Source organism: Bos indicus x Bos taurus, chromosome 29, assembly GCF_003369695.1.
Source record: "Bos indicus x Bos taurus breed Angus x Brahman F1 hybrid chromosome 29, Bos_hybrid_MaternalHap_v2.0, whole genome shotgun sequence".
Classification (NCBI taxonomy): Eukaryota; Metazoa; Chordata; class Mammalia; order Artiodactyla; family Bovidae; genus Bos; species Bos indicus x Bos taurus.
In genome coordinates, this window is record NC_040104.1 from 5,522,153 (window position 1) to 5,547,861 (window position 25,709).

At 46.9% G+C, this 25,709-nt stretch overlaps 1 protein-coding gene across 3 annotated transcripts in view; it reads left to right on the forward strand.

Moving 5' to 3' along the window:
* Positions 1-455: 455 nt before the first annotated feature.
* The window catches only part of CHKA (choline kinase alpha), a 61,241-nt gene continuing 35,987 nt past the window's right edge, over positions 456-25,709 (forward strand). Inside the window, exon 1 of one of the 3 annotated variants that reach the window (XM_027532624.1) lies at positions 456-974. In XM_027532624.1, the coding sequence (XP_027388425.1) occupies positions 631-974 (344 nt within the window). In that variant the 5' untranslated portion in view covers positions 456-630. The remainder of the gene's footprint in view (positions 975-25,709) is intronic. The other 2 variants (XM_027532626.1, XM_027532625.1) reach the window with 2 other exon arrangements.

Here is a 25,709-nt window from a genome sequence, read left to right on the forward strand (position 1 = left end):
AAAGTTTCAGCCCCCAAAGAAGAGGTCTGGCTCTCCCGAAGTTCAAGGGCCGCCCGGCCCCCGACCGCTCTCGGGGAGCTCCCAGCAGGCTTACTAGCTTTCTCCATCCTCGTGACCCCAGGAGCCCGCTCGACGCTCCGCCCCCTTGAGGCACCGCCCCTTCGAGGCACCGCCTCCCTCTCCCGCAGCACCCGAGACTGGCAAGGAGGCGGGGCGGGGCCGGTGTGCTCCCGCAGCCAATGGAAAGGCGGCGTGGAGAGGGCGGAGGCGGTTGTGATGCGCCGGGGCCGGCGGGCGGCGGCCAATCAGCGGCGAGCTCGAGGGCGGGCTGTGACGCGGCCGGCGCTCCTCGTGCGGCGGCGGTATAGGAGCGAGCGCCACGGCGAGCGGGACCAGCCGAGTGCTGCTGCCGCCGCCGCCGCCGCCGCCGCCGCCCGCCGCTCGCTACCTCCGCGCCGCCGCCCCGCACCCGTCCGTCGCGCCCCCAGTCGCCCGCGCCCCGGGCCTGCCCGTCAGCGAGGGGGCAAGCGGCCTCGGTGCCCGGCCTCCGTGAGGGGGGCGTCCGGACGGACCCTGAGCCTCGCCTTCACGCGCTGCGGCCGACCGCGCCTCCTCGGCCGCCTGCCCGGCATGAAGACCAAGTTCTGCAACGGGGGCGAGGCGGAGCCCTCGCCGCTCGGGCTGCTGCTGAGCTGCGGCAGCGGCAGCGCGGCCCCGGCGCCCGGCGTGGGGCAGCAGCGCGACGGCGCCAGTGACCGCGAGCCCAAGCAGCTGGGCGGGCGGCAGCCGCCGCTCGCACTGCCCCCGCCGCCGCCGCCGCCGCTGCCCCTACCCCCGCCGCCCCCGCCGCCGCCGCCGGCGGACGACCAGCCCGAGCTCCGGACGCGGCGCAGGGCCTATCTGTGGTGCAAGGAGTTCCTGCCCGGCGCCTGGCGGGGCCTTCGCGAGGACCAGTTCCACATCAGTGTCATCAGGTCGGTGGCAGAGGGGGCGGGCGGTCAGGTGACGCCGGCCGGGGGCGGGGCCCGATGAAGGGGGCGAGAGCCCGACCGGGGGGCCTGCGGCCGGCTAGGGGCCAGATCCAGAAAAACGGACCCCGCGGCCCCTCAAGGCCACCCCCCCACCCTCCGCCTGAAGGCAGGCTGTTGAAAACATACCGGTGTCGTGGGAAAACAGGTCTCTTCTAAGGAGAGCAATATTGTTCAGTCACAAAGTACACTTTGTACAGAAGCTTAAAATGCGTCTGAAAGAACTGAAAGTGTTGATCGCTCAGTCATGTCCGACCCTTTGTGACTCCATGGGCCATAGCCCACCAGGCTCCTCAGTCCATGGGGATTCTCCAGGCAAGGATACTGGAGTGGGTTGCCATGCCCTCCTCCAGGGGATCTTCCCAACCCAGGGATTGAACCTGGGTCTCCTGCATTGTCAGGCGGATTCTTTACCCACTGAGCCACCCGGGCAGCCGGAACTATGTCTAGCAAGTCCCTTTGGGTTTAGGGACTTGAATGAAGGAGGGATATTGTGGCCCGCTTAAAAAAAATCACCTGGTGACTTTTGCTTTTAGTTTCTCTAGTCCAAGATTAGATCTCTTTCCTGTTGAAAGAGACATTTGTATGCGGTGAAGTGGTGGCTTCTGTTCATTCCTCACTAACTTTGCAGACATGTAGGTGGGTGACAAGCCAAAATTAGGATGTGTGGCTCTAAAAATAACTATTAAAGGTAAAAAGATTTTGCCCCCTTTGTTAAGCTTAGAAAACTTAATCATAAGTTTAAATTACAAGAAGTGTGTGTGTGTGTCTGTGTGTGTACGTATGTATTCAGGCTTAACCAGAAAACATGAATTTGGTTTTTGTCAATACTGTGCCTTTGAGATGACCACTTACCATTTAGTAGGCTTCCTACTGTTGAGACATTTAAAAATGTGTGGTCTTTTACTGCTAATTTTCTTTTAACTGTTTGACCAGGTTGAGTGCAGTGTCTAGAAACTGGCTGGCTGGCACCAATAATCCTGAAATCCAGTTTTCGTCATTTGATTCCTTTTCTGTGCCCAGTGTTTTACCAGAGCCGCAAATGCAGCAGAATTAACTGACCTTCACTTTATTTTTGTGCCAGTGGCCTTTCTTACAGATACGCTTAGGAGCAGTGAGAGTCGAAGAGAAAGGAAAGCCCAAGAATTGCCTAATTAAATGTTCTGTTTTTTTGTTTTTTCTCCCCAAATGAAACTTTCTTCCAAGCTATCACATTTAGTTAGGCCTGAAAATTCTCTGTGAGAGGCTTGTCCCTTGTGATGCTCAGATCATCCAGCTGTAAAATGGAAGGTGTAAGGGGCAGCGGCTTGCCTGAGGTCAGTGGCTCTGAGCTGACCTTAGAGCGAGCTGCCCAGCCTCTTGAACCCACTGCCTACTCCAGTGCTCTCTCCTGTTGCCTCTGAAAACATGTGGACACCTTGGATCCAGCTGTAGGTGTTTTTGTGGCCCCTTTCTGGGGAGTGTCACTCATTAGCAAAACCTTTTGTGTTTTGCGCAAATCTGACAATCTTAAAAGCTTAGAGGATGTCGATGAAAAAACTAATCAGTCTTCAATCTAAGAAAGAAATGGGAAGTTTTATTCGATCCAGGCTGAGCCTCATAACCCAGTGACAGCCTCTGAAAACTCTGAGAACTGTTGGGGGTGTGGGGAGCTGTGTGTACGTGGCCGAGAGCGACCTTGCTGACAAGTACATGTCTCAGCAGAAGGTTGCTGCTAATCAGGAGGAACAGACATCTGTGTTAATGATCTCAGTGTGGGCAGGTGCAGGAATCCAGCTTTGTGAGATATTTCTCCTGGAAACAATCTGAGGGCCAATTTGGTCATTTTTCCTAGAGCAAGAAGTACCTCATCCTAATCTTTGCCCTGAATTCCTTTGGGGATGAATGTGAGTCAGTGATCGCAGTGGCTAATGATTTGATGCTTATAGAACTGGACGGTGGGCAAGATTCTCTACAGTCCTTTCCCTTTCAGTCTTAATTTGACCAAGGTTTAGGAGGCATTTGGTGAGCAATTCCATGGTGCTAGCCATGCTCACTCCCAGGTCAGGGGAGGATTTCCTTGATAGGCCCCTTGATGTGCTGTTAGGGGACTAGGCCCTGTGAACAGCAACCAAAAGCCTCTGGACCACGTATCTTAGTAGTCTGTTATGCTCCAAGAAACAGTTCCCTGTTGTTGCTTCTTCCCACATGTAGAGCTATACTACTATAGTCATTGGTTTTACAGAGCTATATACTTAGTCAATCATTTCAAGTTATCTAGTGGCCATTAATTTTATTGGAGGCTTAGTCACACGTTTGGTAACGTAGGAAACAGTAATCTTATAAAATAGGCAGAATGCAAGTAATGTAGCTAGTGACATTAACAAGGTCACGAGTGACTAAACTAAGAACTCGCATTAGGTGTAGCCCCGTCTCTTCTGGGCCAATTGCTGTTCTGAAGGGAAATGATGTATTGGCATTGTAAACGTGACATATGTGTGTATGAGATGCTTGAAGGGAAATGATATATTGGCACTAAAGTTCACTGAAAGTGTCTGCACATGCAAGGTGAGTGACTCCTGAGAGGACTGAGAGAGAGGAAGGATTGAGAGAGGAGTTTTGTGGCTGGCTCCAGAAGAAGGAAAATTGATCTTAATGGTTGCGTGGGTATTTCTGCCACTGGGGAGGGCTGGTTAACAACGTAACACTCCAAGGGGGAGGGAGGAGGCCAAAATGGGCAGAGAAGAGTTTTATGTTTAAATTTTTCTTGTCTTGCCTTAAAATACAAATTTTTATTTCATCAAGAATGTTTTGTTTCTTTTCTCCAGGAATCGATAATCTTGAAAGACACAGCTTTCCTATTGGCTTGGTGGACCTTTTAGAATAATGTTGTATGGTATGGTGTCAGTCCTGTTTTCTGGAAGAATGTAGTTATGGAATGAGTTGAATGAGGAGAAAGAGGTGTTTTAGAGTATAGAAAGTGGGTGATGCCTAGTTAAAAAAAAAAAAGATAGACAAAAGAGACAGTTCAGAGTGGGGAGAGGGATACACCTGGCTGAAATTCAGTGGCCCTCCACAGCCAGTTCCCTTATGGGTTCTGGCGACCACGTCTTCCTGGCCCACATCTCCAGCCCCGGCTTTCTGCTGGGTGCTGGTCCGCCTTCGGTTTATGCGAGCTCGCTCAGCTTAGTCCAGCCAGTCCGTCCCACGTTTAACCCTTCTGCTCCTCCCCACCCTGGAATATGCTTCTCCTGCTTTTTTTTTTTTTTCTTTTTCTTTGAACTATTAATATTAACAGCAGCCGGCTGGTGCCCCAGGGTTATTTCTCAGATTTCTCATTCTCTCTGGAAGCCTTTGTCAACACGCAATAGCAGCTAAACCCTGGTGACCTGCTTCTGCGCCCACACCTCCCGTCTGCTCCTGCTCTGCTGTCCTGGCTTAGACCCTGTAACAGGAGTCGCTTGTGCTGTGGGTTGCCTCAGCCCCGGCTCGATACACCATTGCCAGGGATTTCTCAAATATCCCGACTCCTTTGTTTGAAAGTTTACGGTGGCTTCTGTAGCTGGAGAATAAAATCCAAACTTGTTTGCATGTGTTACACTTGGGCCCCAGCCTTACTTTTTCAGAGTGGTTCTTTTTTTGTTATTGTTTTATAAATCTCTCCTTTCCCCTAACCAGCAACAACTAACTGAGCTAGTTACACTTGACCTTGTGTTTCTTGAATGAGCTTTGTTTTCCGTCTCCAGGCCTTTCTTCGCTCCTACACTCTACTTGGCAGCCTGGTGTCTGCTTTTAAAATACCTCCTTCAAGGCCTAAGTTAGAGAGCCAGAAGAATTAATTTCTTCCTCGCTTAGGTTTCTTCTATAGCACTTTCTGCATAGACACCTTTGTGTCACAGCACTTACCGTATTGTGTGTTTATTCGTTCAACTGCGTTAGATTGAATTTTTAGAGGGAGGTCATGTTCATCTTTACATCTTCAGCAATAGAAAAGCGCTTGACTTTAGCCCCTGGATTTTAGCTTAAATTGGCTTCTTTTCTGTCCTTCTAATGTGATTACAGGGGTCTTTGTCATCAGACTGCTGGTTGCCCAAGTCCCTCCAGCTAAGAGTGGTATAGGGAAGGATAAAAATTATCGGAACATGAAAATTGTCTGTAATGAGTTGACGACTTGGGAGTTTTCTCCATGCCCGGACATCATAGCTGAACATCAGCTTGTACCTCTGCCCATGAAATCAGTGTTATTGTCACACTCAGTGCTGGTTGGTAAAGCGGTCACAGTTGTGAAATATAATTGTTAATCTTGCAAAAGATGCACAATGTCTTTTAAGTTTGAGGAAAGAAATGTTTGAGGACTGAAAGTTTCACACATGTCCCTCCACAGCCCACTAGTTAAGAAACGATGGGGTAGATGATATCACGAGCACCTCAAAATTGAATCGTTTGAGTATCAAGACAGAGAGGCCCTTGAAAAAGACTGGCAAAATCCTCAGCTGTATTTGCAAAATTCTACAGCAGGAGTTAAAGAAAGAGTGAGTTGTGCTTTGTGGTGCCATCATAAATGTTTTTGGAAAAATTAAGCCAAAATTCCCTACTTGGTTTCCTTTTTATGTCATAGTTCCATTTATAACCTACGTTATGTTACATGTAAAAACATAAATGGTTCTGTTTCATTTTTCAAGATAAAGTTTCATTTGCACTTTGTTTTTACTACACACTGAAAATTTGGTCTCTTAATTGGCTTTACTTCTTTCCAAAAAACAAAAAAAAGAATCAACTTTAGAGCCGTTTTAGATTGACAGCCGAATCGGGCAGAAAGTACAGAGTTGGCTTTTTACCTCCCCGTCCCCCGCAGCCCCCGTGGCTGTCGGTCACTCTCCTCCCCCAGCGCGCCCGTGCACCTGCACTGGCGTGGCGTTACCACGCTCCACAGTTGACACTAGGGTCCACTCTTGGCGGAGTACATTCTGTAGGTTTGGCCGGACGCGTGATGGCGTATTGTATCCACCGCTGTAGGATCCTACAGAAGAGCCTGCTGCTGCTGCTAAGTCGCTTCAGTCGTGTCCGACTCTGTGCGACCCCATGGACGGCAGCCCATCAGGCTCCCCCGTCCCTGGGATTCTCCAGGCAAGACCACTGGAGTGGGTTGCCATTTCCTTCTCCAGTGCATGAAAGTGAAAACAGTGAAGTCGCTCAGTCGTGTCCGACTCTTGGCGACCCCACGGACTGCAGCCTACCAGACTCCTCCATCCATGGGATTTTCCAGGCAAGAGTACTGGAGTGGGGTGCCATTGCCTTCGCCAACAGAAGAGCCTCATGACCCCCAAAGTCCTGTGTCCTCTGTCTGTTTATCCCACCCTCCCCTCAACCCCTCATCTTTTCAGTGTCTCCATAGGTTTGCCTTTTCTAGAACATCGTATGGTTGGAACCATGCAGTATGGCCTTCTCGGATTGCCTTCTTTCACTTGATAAACATTTACATTTACTCCATATCTTTTCATGGCTTGATAGTCTTAGCGCTGAATCATTGCCCATGGTCTGGGTGTACCACAGTTTTATCCATTGGCCTACTGAAGGATATTTTTGATTGCTTCCAAGTTTTGACAGTTATGAATACAGCTCTTAGGAACATCCTTGTACAGGTTTTTGTGTGGACATAACTTTTCAGTTTATTTGGGTAAATAGCAAGCACAGTTGCTGGATTATATGGTAAGAGTATGTTTATGTAAGAAACTGCCAAAGTGGCTGTACCGCTTCTCATTCCCATCAGCAGTGAGTGAGGGGCATGTGGGGCAGGGAATTGCTCCACAGCCTCATCAGCATTTGATGTCAGTGTTCTGGATTTGAGCCGTTGAGAAGGTGTGTGATGGGATCTGGTTTTAATTTGTGGTTCTCTGGTGACAAGTGATGTGAAGCAGCTCTCCATATGCTTACTTGCCATTGCTGTATCTCCTTTGGTTAGCCCAGTTTCAGTCAGGTTGTTTGTTTTCTTCTTGTTGAATTTTGAGAGTTCTTTGAATATTTTAGATAATAGTCCTTTATCAGAGGACTTCCCTGGTGGCACTAGTGGTAAAGAATCCGCCTGCCAGTGCAGGAGACACAAGGGATGTGGGTTCAATCCCTGAGTTGGGAAGATCCCCTGGAGGAGGGAATGGCAACCCACTCCAGTATTCTTGCCTGGGAAATCCATGGACAGAGGAGCCTGGCGGGCCACAGTCCGTGGGGTCGTAAAGAGTCGGACACGACTGAATGACTGAGTACCACCTTTATCAGATTTGTCGTTTGCAGATATTTTCTTGCAGTTTGTGGCTGTGTCTTCACATTCTCTGGATAGTGCCTTTTGCAGAGCAGAATTGTTTAATCTGAATGAAGTCCAGCTTATGAGTTATTTCTTTTATGGATCCTGTCTTTGGAGTTGTATCTAAAACCTCATCACCATACCCAAGGTCTTCTAGATTTTCTTCAGTGTGATTTTCTAGTTTTATAGTTTTGCATTTTCCGTTTAGGTCAGTCAGTTTTTTTGAGGTTCTTTTTTTTTTTCCCTCACTGCACACCTTGCAGAATCTCAGATCCCCAACCAGAGATTGAACCCAGGCCCATGACAGTGAAAGTGTCAAATCCTAACCACTAGACCACCAGGGAACTCTATTTTGAGTTCATTTTTGTGACGATATAAGGTCTGTATCTACAGTTCATTTTTCTTTTGGCTGGGCTGCAAGGTTTGGGGGATCTTACTTCCCCAGCCAGGCATCGAACCCATGCCCCCTGCAATAAAAGCACAGAGTCCTAACCACTGGATCGCCAGGGAATTCCCTAGGTTTCGTTTTTTTTGCTTGTGGATGTCCAGTTGTTCCAGCGCCGCTTTTGAAAGGACTGTCCTTTGTCTACAGTTTTGTCTTTGCGCTCTGTCGAGATCAGTTGACCACGTGGGTCTGTTCCGAGGCTCTGCATGCTGTTCCATCGGTCTGTATGTCTTTTTTGCCAGTATCACAGTGTCTTGATTACTGTAGCTTTGTAGTAAGTCTTGAAATCTGATAGGATTAGTCCTCAGACTTTGTTCTTTTTCAATATCGAGTTGACTATTGTAGGTCTTTTCCTTCTCCATATAGCTTTAGAATCAGTTTACTAACATCCACAATATAACTTAATGGGATTTTTATTGGGATCACTTGAATATATAGACCCAGTACGGAAGAACGGACATCTTGACAGTATTGAGTCTTACTCTTCACATGGGTCATGTCTCCATGTATTTAGTTCTTCTTTGATGTCTTTCTTTAGAATTTTTTAGTTTTCCTCATATAGATCTTGTACATATTTTATTAGGTTTATACCTCAGTATTTAATTTTGGGGAGTGCTAATGTAAAGAAATAGAGGAAAACAACAGAATGGGAAAGACTAGAGGTCTCTTTAAGAAAATTAGAGATACCAAGGGAACATTTCATGCAAAGATGGACTCGATAAAGGACACAAATGGTATGGACCTAACAGAAGCAGAAGATATTAAGAAGAGGTGGCAGGAATACACAGAAGAACTGTACAAAAAAGATCTTCACGACCAAGAAAATCACGATGGTGTGATCACTGACCTAGAGCCAGACATCCTGGAATGTGAAGTCAAGTGGGCCTTAGAAAGCATCACTACGAACAAAGCTAGTGGAGGTGATGGAATTCCAGGTGAGCTATTTCAAATCCTGAAAGATGATGCTGTGAAAATGCTGCACTCAATATGCCAACCAATTTGGAAAACTCAGCAGTGGCCACAGGACTGGAAAAGGTCAGTTTTCATTCCAATCCCAAAGAAAGCCAATGCCAAAGAATGCTCAAACTACTGCACAGTTGCACTCATCTCACACGCTAGTAAAATAATGCTCAAAATTCTCCAAGCCAGGCTTCAGCAATACGTGAACCGTGAACTTCCAGATGTTCAAGCTGGTTTTAGAAAAGGCGAGGAACCAGAGATCAAATTGCCAACATCCTCTGGATCATGGAAAAAGCAAGAGAGTTCCAGAAAAACATCTATTTCTGCTTTATTGACTATGCCAAAGCCTTTGACTGTGTGGAGCACAATAAACTGTGGAAAATTCTGAAAGAAATGGGAATACCAGACCACCTGACCTGCCTCTTGAGAAACCTATATGCAGGTCAGGAAGCAACAGTTAGAACTGGACACAGAACAACAGACTGGTTCCAAATAGGAAAAGGAGTACGTCAAGGCTCTATATTGTCACCCTGCTTATTTAACTTATATGCAGAGTACATCATGAGAAACGCTGGGCTGGAAGAAGCACAAGCTGGAATCAAGATTGCCAGGAGAAATATCAATAACCTCAGATATGCAGATGACACCACCCTTATGGCAGAAAGTGAAGAGGAACTAAAAAGCCTCTTGATGAAAGTGAAAGTGGAGAGTGAAAAAGTTGGCTTAAAGCTCAACATTCAGAAAACCAAGATCATGGCATCTGGTCCCATCACTTCATGGGAAATAGATGGGGAAACAGTGCAAACAGTGTCAGACTTTATTTTTAGGGGCTCCAAAATCACTGCAGATGGTGAATGCAGCCATGAAATTAAAAGATGCTTACTCCTTGGAAGAAAAGTTATGACCAACCTAGATAGCATATTGAAAAGCAGAGACATTACTTTGCCAACAAAGGTCTGTCTAGTCAAGGCTATGGTTTTTCCAGTGGTCATGTATGGATATGAGAGTTGAACTGTGAAGAAAGCTGAGCGCCGAAGAGTTGATGCTTTTGAACTGTGGTGTTGGAGAAGACTCTTGAGAGTCCCCTGGTCTCCAGGGAGATCCAACCAGTCCATCCTGAAGGAGATCAGCCCTGGGATTTCTTTGGAAGGAATTATGCTAAAGCTGAAACTCCAGTACTTTGGCCACTTAATGCGAAGAGTTGACTCATTGGAAAAGACTGATGCTAGGAGGGATTGGGGGCAGGAGGACAAGGGGATGAGAGAGGATGAGATGGCTGGATGGCATCACTGACTCGATGGACGTAAGTCTGAGTGAACTCCGGGAGTTGGTGATGGACAGGGAGGCCTGGCGTGTTGCGATTCATGGGGTCGCAAAGAGTCGGACACGACTGAGTGACTGAACTGAGCTGAATGTAAATAATATGTTTTAAATTTCAGTTTCTACTTGTTCATTACTCATATATAGGAAGGAGACTGACTTTTGTGTATTAACCTTGTCTCATATAACCTTGTTGTAATCGCTTAGTTGTTTTTGTTTTTTTTTTTTCTGCCTAGTCTCTGGCTTGCTCAGCTCTGACCCTGATGCCCATGCTCTCCTTTTCAGTTTTCTTCTCCAGTGGAGCCCTGGCCATCAAGCCTAGACTGGCCACCGCCCCCCGATCTCAGCATCCTCTGCCCACTGGCAGGGAGTCTTGTACTGCCCTAGGACAGCATTGTCTTCAGCTTTCCATCAGCCTATTGTGCATCTGTAGCCGGACTGCCATCTCCCTGTACATCAACACTCAGTTGTCTCACTGCGCCTAGCCCTTATGGCACCCACTCCAGTACTCTTGTCTGGAGAATCCCATGGACGGAGGAGCCTGGTGGGCTGCGGTCCATGGGGTCGCTGAGGGTCGGACACAACTGAGCGACTTCACTTTCACTTTTCACTTTCATGCAGTGGAGAAGGAAATGGCAACCCACTCCAGTGTTCTTGCCTGGAGAATCCCAGGACGAGGGAGCCTGGTGGGCTGCCATCTATGGGGTCGCACAGAGTTGGACACGACCGAAGCAACTTAGCAGCAGCAGCAGCTGTGTCACAGCAGTCCAGGGGCTGGTGATGAAACAATAACATGTAAGGCCTGGGAGGTCTGGGTGGGCTGGAAGGGATGTGGGTTCTTTGTGGAGAAAGTGAGAGTGAATTCAAGTGAATCCATCCTTGAATTCACTCTGAAAGGTGGAAGGACCTTGCAGGTGGGAAGAGAGGGCAGAAGCAGGTTGTGTCCCAAGGATGCTCGGGTTGGTGGCTTGAAATGGGTATCTTCAAAATACTTTCTGAGGGACACCGAGTCATGTCTGGACACCTTTTGATTGTCATGGTTTCGTGGTGGTGGTGTTGGTGACCCTGGCACCTGATGGTGATCCTGGTAGAGGGCAGGGACACTGCTGAACGCCCTGCAATGCACAGCGCAGCCCTCTCCTCTCGTGCCCCCAGTAGCGATGGGGCTGAGGATTGTGCAGCCTCGAGTAGAGGACTGAAGACAGAGCTTTCTCCACCTGGCACACCCTTAATAAATGAACTTTTGGCACTTCCACTGCAGGGGACACGGGTTCTATCCCTGGTCAGTGAACCAAGATCCCGCATGCCATGCAGTGTGGCAAAAAAAAAAAAAAATTTTTTTTGCTTTGCAGTTGGTGGTGATGGTAACCAACCGACGTCATTCGGCCCTAGACATCGTTACACTGTTCTCCCGAGCAACGTGACGTCATCCCGCACTAGAAACCGTTACACTGTTCTCCCCAGCAATGTGACATCATCCCGCACTAGACACCGTCACGCTGTTCTCCCGAGCAACGTGACGTCATCCCGCGCTAGACAGCGTCACGCTGTTCTCCCGAGCAACGTGACGTCATCCCGCGCTAGACAGCGTCACGCTGTTCTCCCGAGCAACGTGACGTCATCCCATGCTAGACACCATCACACTGTTCTCCCGAACAACGTGACTTCATCCCACACTAGACACCGTTACACTGTTCTCCCGAGCAACGTGCTGAAAGCCCCGCAGCCATCTGCAGAGCCAGCGGCCCACCTGGGACCAAGACTCTGCCTTAATTGTGCCCGCAGACTCGGTGCCGAGAAGGCTGGGCGCTCAGATGCCTGCCCCCGATGACGGCACAGCTGTGCTGTCACTGAGCTGAAGTGGTTTTTCCCCCTGAGCTGTGGTTGGTTCACGTTGAATTTTAGATGGTTAGAAGAAATTTTTCAAAAATGCACTCTTTTCCCCCTTGTTTGTGTTCTAAATTCAGGTATTTAGGAATTTAGATATTTAGATGTTCAGAAACTTAGATATTATCTAAATATGTTTCCATATTATCCTGTCTTCCATCTTCCCTGCTTACAGCCCTATGGACTTAAGGATACTTTTTTCTGCTTAGGTATTGGTTATGATGTTAACTTTTTTCTAGTCATCTTGACTTTTATTTATTTTATTCTTTATAATTTTATTTCATTTTTTTCTTTTGGCCACACCGTGCAGCATGTGGGATCTTAGTTCCCCAACCAGGGATCGAACTTGTGCCCTCTGCAGTGGAAGCATGGAGTCTTAACTATTGGACCATGAGTGAGGGCCTCTTGACTTTTAGATGGTGCTCTTGCAGCTCCTGGGTGCAGGCTCTGAGCCTTAGGGAGGCCAAGTCCTGTGCGTGTTGGGTTTTGCACCAGGTTACTTGTGGACAGTTTGCAGAGGTTTCAGTCACTTTTTGGTTTTCAACAGAGTGCAGTCGGTTTGATGCAGGCCAGAAACTAACCACTGCAGTTTAGCAGATGAAAGCCTTTGTATTAAAGACTTCCCTGGAGCAGGCAGTATCTTGGGTTTCTCATTATTTAAGCCGACTCTTTTTACAAGTGTTTAAAAATATATAGATGTTTTTGATGGATGAATGGATGAGCAGAGTGTGGCATATGCATACAATCAGATATTATCCAGCTTTGATAAAAAGGAGATGCTGAAATGTTACAGCATGGTGAACCTGGAGGACGTTATGCTAAGTGAAATAAACCAGTCCCCAAAAGACAAATATTGCCTGACACCACTGCTGTGAGTTCCCGAGAGGAGTCAAGTTCATGGGGACACAGTATCCTGGTGGGTGCCAGGGACTGGGGGGTGGGGACTGGGGAGTTCGTGTTTAAAGGGGGTCAGCTTTATGAGATGAAGAGCTCTGGAGGTGGAAGGTGGTGATTCACAGCAGTTGAATGTACCTAATGGACAGTCACAAGTGCTTCCGATGGCAAACTGTGTTATGGGTATTCTACCTCAAACTTACAAATTGGAAAGGAATATCTTCTGGATGTTTGACATTAGGAATGGCGTATTGCTGACCTTGGGCACTGCAGCAAAGTGTAGTATCCCCACAGCGTGGGTTTTCCCCAGGTAGAATGCTGTAGAATCAAACAAGTAACCTCATTAAGACTTGGTTAAGTCTACAGATTAAGGATACAAGCCATTTGTAAAGCTACTTGAACACGTGTTGCTAGAACAAAAGCTGTTCCACAGTGAACCTCAGTCTAATGAGGTGATTTTACTCCAAAACTTTCAGAGATTGTTTCTCTGGGACAGAGTCTACATGCTGGATGCAAGCTCTCCCCCGCGTTCTCTTTATCACTGTCGTTAACAGTACCAGCCACTTCCTGTCGCCAGTGAGTACTCGCCCCTCCGGGCACGACATTCTCAGGTGCCCAGCGCCTGCCCGGCGTAGACCAGCTTCCTGCCGCCGCGTCAGCGTGACTCACACAGCACAGCGCGTATGAGTCACATCTGCTGGGCTGTTCAGCCTTAACGGGCTTAGCGTGGACTCAAACTTGACCTCCTTTCTACATGTGGGGGATATTTTCAATCTATGAGAACTTCCCAGAGCAACCAAAGTTGACTGACAGTCTTAACAGCCAATACCTGATGGTATGAAAAACACCCCAAAAAAATTTCAGTGTGTGTGTTTTTTTTTTTTTTTAGTTTTTATTGGACTATAGTTGTTTTACAATGTTCTGTTAGTTTCTGCTGTACAGCAAAGTGAATCGGCTATAGTGAAAGTGAAGTTGCTCAGTCGTGTGCGACTCTTTGCGACCCCATGGACTGTAGTCTACCAGGTTCCACCATCCATGGGAGTTTCCAGGCAAGAATACTGGAGTGGGTTGCCATTTCCTTCTCCATTCAGTGTTTTTCCACAAGGTGGGTGAAGAGTCGGGAAGGATTTGTGAAGCAGCTGTGCAAGCAAGATGCCATCTTGCCCTGCAGCTTCCTGGCTGGAGAGGGAGTGAGGAGGGCAGGGCTGGGTCAGGCGTCCACCTCGAGAACTGAGCCTTAGAGGGCCCGGGGGGGCTGGGGGGCTGGTATTTCCCGTTGCTGGGGCTGCAGCCGCCTTCCTTTGCTTCCCGGTGTTCCAGTAGGTGTTCAGTCAGGCTTCCTGGCTCTCCGTGTTGGAGTGGGGAGCGCTTCTGCCACCTCTGGCCGCCCGGTAAAGTGCCGCGGTGCCGTAGGTGGTGCGCTGATAAAGCCAGCAGTGTTTTTTCCTCATTTGCCATATGGCGGGAAGTGCTCTTCTTCTTCTCCCTCCTTGAAAATCTCCACTGCTGTTAAATCTGGAAATTAATTGTATGTCATCCCAAATGTGACAGTAACCTGTTTGAAATGTAGTGACCCAAGGAGGCGACAGGACGAGGCGGTTGGGTGACGTCACCGACTCAGTGGACATGAGTGTGAGCAAACGCCGGGAGTTAGTGAAGGACAGGGAAGCCTGACTGCTGCAGTCCGTGGGGCCGCAAAGAGTCGGACATGACTGAGCGCCTGAACAACAGCAACAACAACAACTAGCAAATTAGGGGGGCGTGATTACTTTTGTGTCTTACCAGGTTTGGGGGCTTTGCCCTGCGTGTAGGTAACATGTAAATTCCCCCGAGCCCTGTCATTGTGTAACATAGTCGACTGCCGTTGGAAAGGGTTATGCTGTAGGTTCTGGAACAGCGGGGCTAAAGTAGAAAAAGATGAGTCAGAGAAAAATCAAGTTGGCTGAATCTAGAACTAGTGACCAAGAAGCAGATTTATCATCATTATTATAGAGTGCCATCAGTGAAAAATACTTTGGTTTTTTTAAGGACTCTGCCATGAAATTCAGGGCTGAAAACGAGGCCTGGGTCTAAAAATCCTGAAACGTACCCAGGGTCTTATCTGTTATGTGACTAGAGGAAGGAAATCAGCAGGAAAGGTTCAGTTAACTGGAGCCAAAGTTACTAAACATTTCCCTTAATTTTCTAAAGAAAATGTGTGAAAATAAGGAAAAGCAAGACTAAGAATTCAGAACATTTCCTGGCCTGCCTTGGGAGCTGTTCGCGTCTGAGCTCCTCTGTGTGTGCTACCTCCTAGGGTCTTCAGTGATGTTTCATGTTCGCGATAAGGGCCGCAGACCAGTGAGGGGCTCGAAACGCGAACAGGCACCTCGTATTTGCCACCCTAGATTTAAGGCAGGAATGGAGGGAAGGCATGAAGAGTTTTTAGATTTTACACGAGAATATTTCACTTGTTAACCTCTGATTATCTTGTGGTTAGCATGGTACTTCATATGACTTGGTGATTAACCAGGAAATTCAGTTGAGTGGGATAGCTCCCTTCTTTTTGTTTGTGCAGTGATTAGAGAAGACAGTTGGAAAAAGAAAATAAAGATTATTTTTGTTCATTATATTAAAAAAAACTTTGTGAGTAGGTAATCGGTGTACTGGTTAAAATTCAGAAATTTTTACGGAAGGGTGTCTTTCCCCCCTCTGGCCCCAGCACCTCTCCCTAGAAGCAAGCATTGTCCTTCCTTCGTTATCTGTTCTTCTGAGAGACGTCAGGCAATATAGCATGTGTGGGTATACCTGTTTCTCCAGCAAACCTGAGAGCTGCAGTGTGCCCGGGGCTGGGAATGCCTGGCTCCCCCTCCTACTTTAATGTTGATACTCACAGTAGGTCACTTTTTTGCACTAAAAGCAGCACTGTATCTTAGAGATTGTTTTGTGTTGGTATTTATTGAGTTGTCTTATTCTCTTGAATAGCCATATAGTATTATATTTTAATTGAAATATCATTTTGATGTTTTTCAGGACAGTTAAAGACTAGAGCTTCTGCTTTCTTAAGTTAATTATGGTAATAAAAGATTCCATTTGTTAAGTGCCTACTTGCTCCAGGTACTATGGCAGTTGTGCTTATCTCAGTTAACCTGGGCACCAGGCCTCCAGGAGAAGTATTATTCTTTTTTTCTTTCTTGGCCAAGCTGCGTGGCAGGCGGGATCCTCCTTCTTGGACCAGGGATCAAACCTGTGCCCCCTGCAGTGGAAACACAGAGCCCAAACCACTGGACTGCCAGAAAAGTCCCTCGAGGAGGTATTCTTTACCCCAGGGGCCCAGAGAGGTTAAGGAACTTGCCAGAAATTAAAGTGTTAACAGGTGGTGATCCCTTGCCAGTTGTAACACAGTATGATGGTTATTTCAGCTGTTCCCTCAGGCATGCACTTCAATTTTGGTGGAGATTACATACACCTGTCTCTATTTTTTGCCCACTTTTTTGTGACAGGCAGTTCTCTACAACAGTACCTACTGCTTGTGAAATATGTACAAAAGTATGCTGAGAATGTGATGTCTGGCAAGAACTTCAAATGAACTTGAGTGTGCTGAAGAGTCCTGTCTTTTAGGTGAGAAATCCAGTCAAGGGGCAGGTCTACCCTCAGGCCCAGTCAGTGCTCCCATGGGTTAGAAACCTCTGGCCAGGCCTGCTGTCACAGTCCAGGGACACGTCACGTTCGGAGGGACGCGTCACGTGGAGGAGGCGGGGGTGTCTGACCTTGCCAGGGGACCCTGTTTTACCAATGAGAACTGCAGACAGACCGGGTTTGTGAGTCGCTTTTGTCTGTTTGTGGATTGTGGATAAGGATGCTAAGGGTTCTGTTGGGTGCACATACGATGGTAGATAATTAATACCAGAAGCGATGGTGGTGGCGTTTGATTGTTTTCCCCCGCACATAGGCTGTTGGAAATGTCATTTCTTCCGAGCCTTCCTCTCTCAGTTTTCCCGCACTGCATTTGTCCTGGCAGCGCAGGGGTGGAATTCAGGACGCTGCATCAAAGAGTACTGTAGAAGTACTGCCCCCAGGGCAGAGGTGGTCACAGCTGCTAAAGCATACTTTTAAAACTTTGAGAAGTCCAGAGATACGAACACATGGAAGTGTGCCAGTCAGCAGGAGGAAGGAAAGGGCAGAGGAGGCAGGTGTTGGCAAACCTTCCCTCCCTGGGCTTGATTCTGAAATGTTTTCTCCTGACAGGTTTTACCATGGCCTGGATATCTGGCTTGTGAAAGGTGACTGGGGACTGGGTTGTGGCAGAGAAGGCTCTGTGTGAGGGGCTCCCTGCCAGGCCTCAAACTGGGCAGGGGTGGGGAGGGAAAGCCCTTGAAAAGATACGTGGGGAGGAAAGCAAGAAGGTATGGCAGGACTGCAGGAAAGGACCTCTGGTGGTACTGGTGGGGGACAGGTGCCACCTCCAGACAGATTTGTAGGTAGGTGTGGGAAGCTGGAAACCGAGTGTAACCTCAGAGGTTTCCCGAAACTTGGTAACTTTTCTCATTCCAAAGCCCTTCATAGCACTTATGGGCTTGATTTCTCCTAAGCTCTGGCAGTTTCATTCAAAGTGTTCAGTACTTGGGAGCAGATTTTAATCAAATAGTGATTGCCCTGGATCCTACACAGGGAGCTTAATATTAAAGAGGGTGGTCATTCATAGATTCAGATAAATCAGTGAATGGTTTATCTTAACAAACTGCTGAAGGCAAGTTATCACTGATTTAGAAAAGGAAAATATAACAGCTTTATTGAGATATGTAATTCACATAGTAAGAAATTCATCCTCTTAAATGGTACAGTTCAGTGCTTTTTAGTATTTTTACAGTTAGCCAGCATTCACTGCGATTTTTCCAGGACATTTTCATCATCTCAAAATGAGACCCTATACTGTGTTAGCAATCTCCTCCCATCCTCCCCTCTCCCTAGCTTGACAACCACTGACTGATTTTTATCGATTTGCCTCCTCTGACATTTCATATAGATGGAATCGTACAGTATGTATGGCCTCCTGTGACCAGTTTCTTTCACTTAGTATGATGTTTTCTAGGTTTATCCTTGTAGCATGTATTGGTACTCCATTCCTTTTTATGGCTGAGTAATATTCCGTTACATGATATACCACAGTTGGTTTATTCATTCAGTAACTGATGGGGATTAGGGTTCTTTCTCTTTTGGGGGCTGTTACAAAATTCTGTGTACAGTGTTGGTGAGAACATATGTTTTCATTTCTCCTAGGTATATGTGTAGGAGTGGGATTGCTGGATCATTGAGTAACTCAGAGTTTAACTTTTTGAAGATGTTCCCAGCTGGCACTAGTGGTAAAGAACTCCCCTGCCAATGCAGTAGACGGAAGACATACAAGTTCAATCCCTGGGTCGGGAAAATCCCCTGGAGGTGGGCTCAGCAGCCCACTCCAGTATTCTTGCTTGGGAAATCCCTTGGACAGAGGAGCCTGGCAGGCTACAGTCCATAGGGTCACAAAGAGTCGGACGCAACTGAAGTGACCTAGCACTCTCAGCAGCACGCACTGGTTTTTGAGGCCTGTGTCAGAGGATCCCCGTGGACCCCTGTACACACCCCTGTTGAGATCGAGAGGTCATTGCTTTGACCACTGTGGTCCTTCACCAGAATCTTTTTCTCACCTTACTGCCGGCGATCTTGGTTTTATGCGTATGCTAAGTTTCCGGCTGACTTTTGAGAAGAGTTGGTTATAGCATATGCTGGCGGTTGTGTTTTAGATGCCATGCAGTTTTATGCAAAATAAGTTCTCTTTATTAAAAATTACATTTGTAAAGTAGTAAAGAATAAAGTAGCTTTATAAAATCTGAACATTTTGCCAAATTGGCCTCGGGTTCCTTTCCTTTGTCCAGAGGTAACGGCCATTTTACATTGATGTTAAAATTTGCTTGTTTCATTCTGAAATGAGTCTGATCTTTAGAGCAGACTTTTGAAATCTTTCATAACCTGTGTATTTGGTGTAAGTGCTGAAGTGTTAGAGCATTTTGTGTGACAGGTGTACTTGTAATAGGGTGGTTTGTCATAGGGAGGTTAACAATGTATGTTTTGAAACATCTTGGTTCCAATTTGACCGAATGGAACCGGTTGATCTAGTCTTCTGTTTTAGAAGACCTTTCATATCAGGAAAGCATAATGATATTTCCTGCTATGAGAAACCTTGAGAGTAAGTATCATCAGATGCCAGATCTTAGTTTCGTGGAGTGGCTTTTGTTTTGCACTGATTTTGTGGAATTGGTTTGGTTCTTTTAAAGTCAATTCTAATCAATGTGATGCCTATTGAGACACTGTTTCTTTGACCCATTTTTGGATCAACTACATTTTTAGATTATCTGCTGTTTTACATTTTCCAGTTTTCTTTTCACAATGATTTCACAATTAATTGTATGACTTTGGTTGAGGGGAGTAATGAATTGATGTTTATCAGTTTAGGGGGAAGTTATTTAGCATAGATCACTAAGATGTTTCAAGAAATCCCTTTAGCTTTTTTTTCTCTCTCTCTCTCCCCCTCTCTCCCTTGCGCTGGCACGCTCCTCCACTCTCTTCGCGTCTTTGGGTTGGCATGCCCTCACATTTTGAGGATGGATTCTCCTGTTATCTTCTAAATAGAATAGAGCTGTAACACTGATTTGTCTAAGAGCTATAACACGGTTTGTCCAAGACCCGAGAGCTGTGACGCGCCAAGGGCTTTAATGTCCGTCGCTCCAAATCTTTGTTGTGACGAGACAGAACTTAGGATGATACACTCGCCTGACAGGCCGAGGCCCCAAAGCCTGGGAGCACCAGAGAGGAACTGGGGGCCTTGAGCGGGATCGCTCAGGAAGGAACTTTTTGGAATTGATCGGTGTCAGTTCCTCTTCAACCTCCAGCCCAGCTGAAAAGATGAAGTTGAAGAGGATGAGGGAGAAAACCCCTTGGGGGCCCTAGAGTTCTGGGCATCTCCGCTCCACTCTGCCACTTCAGCACCCCCATGAGGGTGGGGGTGGGGTGTTTTAATCAAGGAAACCACAGGAGACTGCAGGTATTTTCTTGTGCAGAGCATGCAGCTGGTGTCTGGTGTCTCCTTGAATGGCCTGGAGGCAGGAGGATGTGTGGAGCACCCCGTGGGAGGAGGCAAAAGCACACATTTCCCCAACAACCCCCCTGTGCGAGATGCCTGGAGGCTGTCCTAAACCGGATCCCTGCTGAGGGGCCCTGGAGGGTGGAGAGGGCGCACTGAAGCTCAGGCACTGCGAGCTGCAGGGGCCGACCTGGGACAGGACTGCTCAGCTGGACAGGGGTCCCAGAGGAAGAGTCTTGAGGAAGGTGCAAATCACAGGCCTGCACACACACAGACACCCACACCCACAGACATAGATATACACAGACACCGACAGATACACACAGATACCCACAGATACACACACAGAGACACAGATACACAGACACCCACAGACACTCACACACACAGACACCCACAGATACACACAGACACCCACAAAAAAAAAAAAAAAGAAATCCCTTTAAATTGGCTAACTTTCAGTATGTTTCATAATTTTTTTGGATTAATGATTTTACCCATATTGATGTACTTTCAAATATTCCCTTTGCAGTATTTTTTTAACTTTAAAGTATTTCATGCCATGTGTTAACTTTATATATATCTTGAAGCATTAAAAAATTTCATTATCTTCACTAGTAATTTACTGTTTAAAAAAGTTATATTCTGCTATATCAGGTTTTAATTGATTAAAAAAACAGGTCCATTTAGATATGAGACAGGAGTTCTGACACCACTGATGGGTGAAGAGTGGCCTGGTGGTGGCTGTTTTGTGGGACACTTTGACAGCAGCCATCAGGAACGTTTAAAATGGTAGTGCCCTTTGGCCCAGAAAACCCAGCCTTAAAGGATCTCCTCAGATTGTGCATAAAGGTTGACATGTAGGTATGCATTTTATAGGGTTGTGTATAGAAGTGAAAAATAATGGGAAAACCTTTATCTTTAGCAGTAGGCAGTTGGTTAAACCATGCTGTGTCTTTAAGGTGAAATTCTGTGCATGATTAAAAGTGACGTTTTTAATACTGAATTGATGGGAAATGCTCGTAATAGAAGTGGAAAAGCAACTTAACAGAGCAGGACATTCACCATGACGCCACCTTTAATCAAAAGGGAGAAACGGGGAAAGGAGCCTGGGAAAACGACAAGAAAAATATACACCACAGTATTCAAAGTGGTTATATTTGAATAGTAGAATTTGGGCAGGAAGTTATCTTTTTTATTTTGAGGAGGTCTTTCAGCTCCTTGTACACACAAATTTTTGGAACCTAGATTTTAAAGTCTGAAAGTAAAAAAAAAATTTAATACATGTTAAAATAGCCTACTTTAGTTGCTTCAACAACTAATAAACTGATAAACTTATCTGAGTTTTTTTTTTTTCTTAATTTTTTTAAATTTTATTTTATTTTTAAACTTTACATAATTGTATTAGTTTTGCCAAATATCAAAATGAATCCGCCATAGGTGTACATGTGTTCCCCATCCTGAACCCTCTTCCCTCCTCCCTCCCCATACCATCCCTCTGGGTCGTCCCAGTGCACTAGCCCCAAGCATCCAGTATCGTGCATCGAACCTGGACTGGCGACTCGTTTCTTACATGATATTTTACATGTTTCAATGCCATTCTCCCAAATCCTCCCACCCTCTCCCTCTCCCACAGAGTCCATAAGACTGTTCTATACATCAGTGTCTCTTTTGCTGTCTCGTACACCGGGTTATTGTTACCATCTTTCTAAATTCCATATATATGCGTTAGTATATTGTATTGGTGTTTTTCCTTCTAGCTTACTTCACTCTGTATAATAGGCTCCAGTTTCATCCACCTCATTAGAACTGATTCAAATGTATTCTTTTTAATGGCTGAGTAATACTCCATAGTGTGTATGTACCACAGCTTTCTTATCCATTCATCTGCTGATGGACATCTAGGTCTTATCTGAGTTTTAAAAGTTATGCCTGGGTCACCGGGGTTCTTTGTCACTTGTGTGTAGGTGACGTTGAATGTGCCAGAAGCATCGGAGCCCTACCAAGTGACTGCTTTGTGGCTCTGTGATCACAAACTCATTTTCTTTGGCATGTCATCCGGTTAGCGTAAGTTAATTCTTTTTTTAAAATTGTCGATTGGCTCTTATCCTTTTTTCTTTGTTGATGTTTCTTCTATTTGTTTATTTTTGGCCCTGCTGGGCTGCTCTCTAGTTGAGGTGCGCAGGCTTTCTCACCGCAGGGGCTTCCCTTGCCTTGGGGCGCGGGCTCCAGGTGCGTGAGCTTCAGGAGTTGCAGCGCGCAGGCTCAGTGGCTGCAGCGCTAGAGCACAGACAGGCTCAGCGGTTGTGGTGTGTGCGCTTATTTGCTCTGCGGCCTGTGGGATCTTTTCAGATCAGGGACCAAACCCATGTCTCCTACATTGGCAGGCAGACTCTTAGCACTGAGCCACCAGGGAAGCCCGTAAGTTAATTCTTAAAAATATCTAGAGAAATTGTATATTTCAATTGAAATTGAATATCAATTTCAAGAGAAATTGAGATGATTTTCCTATGTGATCAACAGTCTGTAAAAGCAGGTCTGTTCTCGCTTGTGGTCCCGTTGGTGCTGTTTGAGGGACCGTGGGGTGGAGATTAGAGGCCACACTCAGCTGGATCCCCAGGCACTGGTTAGAATTGCCACCACAGGGACCTCTCTTTTCAGCATCCTACCTGCCATGGCTTGCTTACTTACATGTGTTGAATATGAAATAAAGGTGTTATTTTCATTTTATTTGATATTTTGCTTATGTGAGTATCTCTACTATCTCCTAAATTGAATTATGGCAGATACGTTTATTATAAAGCGCTTCTGCCACTTGATAAAAAGTGTGGCGTTTCAGACTTCTCTGGAGTCCTCCAGCTTTCCTGGGGTTTTATGCCAGAGGATATTCCTGACAAGTCACAGGGTAAATTGACTGTTGTATTTCTGCTGCCGTTTCTGTGGCCTGTCAGGGTTTCATTTGATTGTCACCCCAAAAAGAAAAATCATCAATGGTTTACTTCCTCCCACTAGAGCATATTGAGCAAGAGGCTACAGAAAATACAAGAGATGCAGGATTTCCAGGTTGTGGGCCTGTTTCTGGCCAAGCCAGCCCGCCTGTCTTTTTCAGGAGTCCAGGGATAAACTCTGAATCGAGTTACACAGCTTAGAACAGTAGCTCATCTGTTTGCTCTCGCTGTGGACTGAGCTTGGAGAGTATGTGACAGGAAGGAAAACTAGGGCTTTTAGCTGATGTCATACCGGCCCTGTTGCTTGGCAGCCACATGCCCATGGTGGCCAGGACTGGACGTGGCGGGCCCTTGTGATGGAAGGTGGAGGCTGCTGGGCCAGCCTGTCTCTGGGTCTGCCTTCTCTCCTGTCTTTCTGGGCTTCCTGAACTGAGGTGCACAGCTAGCTTGCCTCCTGGAAAGTTCAGTTCAGTTCAGTTGCTCAGTCACGTCTGACTGTTTTTGACCCCATGGACTGCAGCACGCCAGGCCTCCCTGTCCATCACCAACGCCTGGAGTCTGCTCAGACTCATGTCCATTGAGTTGGTGATGCCATCCAACCATCTCATCCTCTGTCGTCCTCTTCTCTTCTGCCCTCAATCTTTCCCAGCATCAGGGTCTTTTCCAGTCAGTCAGTTCATCACATCAGGTGGCCAGAGTATTGGAGCTTCAGCTTCAGCATCAGTCCTTCCAATGAATATTTAGGACTGATATTCTGAATATCAGACTCCTGGGAAAATAGTCCCTTATTTTTATAGAGACTCCCAGATGCTGCGTGATTGCTTTTCTTTAAATAAGCTGTTGAAAATATTCTTAAAAATGACTTATTTACATCTGTGAAATGTTTATGTGGAAGCACAATCCAGTTTACTTGGTTCAGAAAAAATCATTACGTAGGAACAAAGTTTGTTTTTCCCCCTAAAAACACCTTTATTGAGATACAGTTCACATATCATATAATCCACCCACTTAAATGATAGATTCAGTGGTTTTTAGTGTATGGTTTTGAATATATCCACAGCTGTACGCAGCCATCACCACAATCAATTTTAGAACATTTCCTCACCTCAGAAGGAAAGCCAGGCCCCTTCAGACCCCTTCTCCCCTCGCCCTAGGCGCCCACACTGTAGGTTTCCTGTTCTGGACATTCGTATGAATGGAATCATAGGATGTGGTCTTTTGTGCTAGCTTCTTTCATGGAGCATGTTTTTAAGGTTCATCTGAGTTGTAGCATGCATCAGGACTCCATTCCTTTTTAAAAAATTATGGTAAAATATACATGGCGTTGTTGTTCAGTCATTCAGTCATGTGTGACTCTTTACAACCCCACGGACTGTGGCACACCTGGCTTCCCTGTCTTTCACCATCTCCGGGGCTTTGCTCAGACTTATGTCCATTGAGTCAGTGATGCCATCCGACCATCTCGTCGTCTGTCGCTAACATTTACCGTTTTAGCCATTTTTACATCTACAGTTCAGTGGCATTAAGTCAGTCAGTTGTTGTTCAACCATCACCACCATTCATCACATGAATGTTTTCATCTTCCTAAACTGAACCCTTGTGCCCATTAAACACGGACTCCTCATCCCAGCCTGTGACCCCTGTTTGAGATTCATTTGTTGTTGTTCAGTTGCTAAGTCTTGTCCGACTCTTTTGCTAACCCTGTGGACTGTAGGCTTCTCTGCCATGGAGAGGAGCCAGGCTCCTCTGTCCGTGGAATTCTCCAGGCAAGAATGCTGGAGTGGGTTGCCATTTCTTCTTCAGGGGATCTTCCCCACCCAGGGATTGAACCCGTGACTCCTGCTGCTCCCTGCAGCTCTGTTCAGCTATGTTTTGTGTTTCCTGGAAGCTGATATGTCCTGTTGATGTCTAGCCCTGCTGACTCCTTGATTTTAGCCCTGTGAGACCTATGTCCAGGCATCTGACCTCCAGAACTGTAAGACAATGAATGTGTGTTGTTCAAAGCCACTAAGTTCGTGGTCGTATGTGACCACAGGAACAGTCATTTGTCTTTTGCAAGACTTCTGCAGACTCATTCTGACATCATGCTCCTGTGACCCATGGGGGTGCCCAGACCTGCTGTGTGTCCGATGTGGCATGTGGCACCCTCCAGCTCTGTCTCCCATCTCTCTCAGCATCAGAGGTAAACCCAGGGCCTCTGGAGCCCGACACCTGCCTTCGCTCCTGGCTCGGCCACCTCCTTGCTTTGCGCCTCCATTTCCTCCTGTGTGCGATGGAGGCAGCCCAGGTCCGCCCTGAGTTGTCGGGAGGTTGAGATGGTCCTGCCGGGTCAGATACTCAGAGCGTCGCAGTCCCCGGGCTCCGTGACCCTGCCTCCTGCAGTGACTATGTGAGGTGCTGCTCTTGACCAAGCAGTGGATTTTTGCGAGTAGGAGAGCTTTAGCACTGTGCCAAAGGTCTCACAGTGAGTGCAGAACTGGGATTTGAATCCCTGGCTCCCTGGCTCTGAAGCCTGTGGTTTTTCTCTTCAGTGAGGCCCTCCCTCAGGAGAAAGGGCCTGTCCCTGGGGGAGCTTTTAGCCTCATTAGAGAGCCGGGCCTAACCCGCCAGCCTGGTGAGGACAGTGTAGGATGGTCAGTTATGATGCATGGCAGGGAGGAGCCCAGTGAAGGGAGAGTGCCGCGGGCCTTGCCGATTTCAGAAGGTGTCTGCTGAGCACCTTCCCTTGGGGGCGTGGGCCTGGAGAATTGAAGCTAGACGTGACCCCTGCCTTCAGGGAGCTAGCAGAAGATAGCAAAAGCTTCCTGAGGATGTTGGGCTTCAACCTGGTTTTAAATAGTAGGTAGTTAGA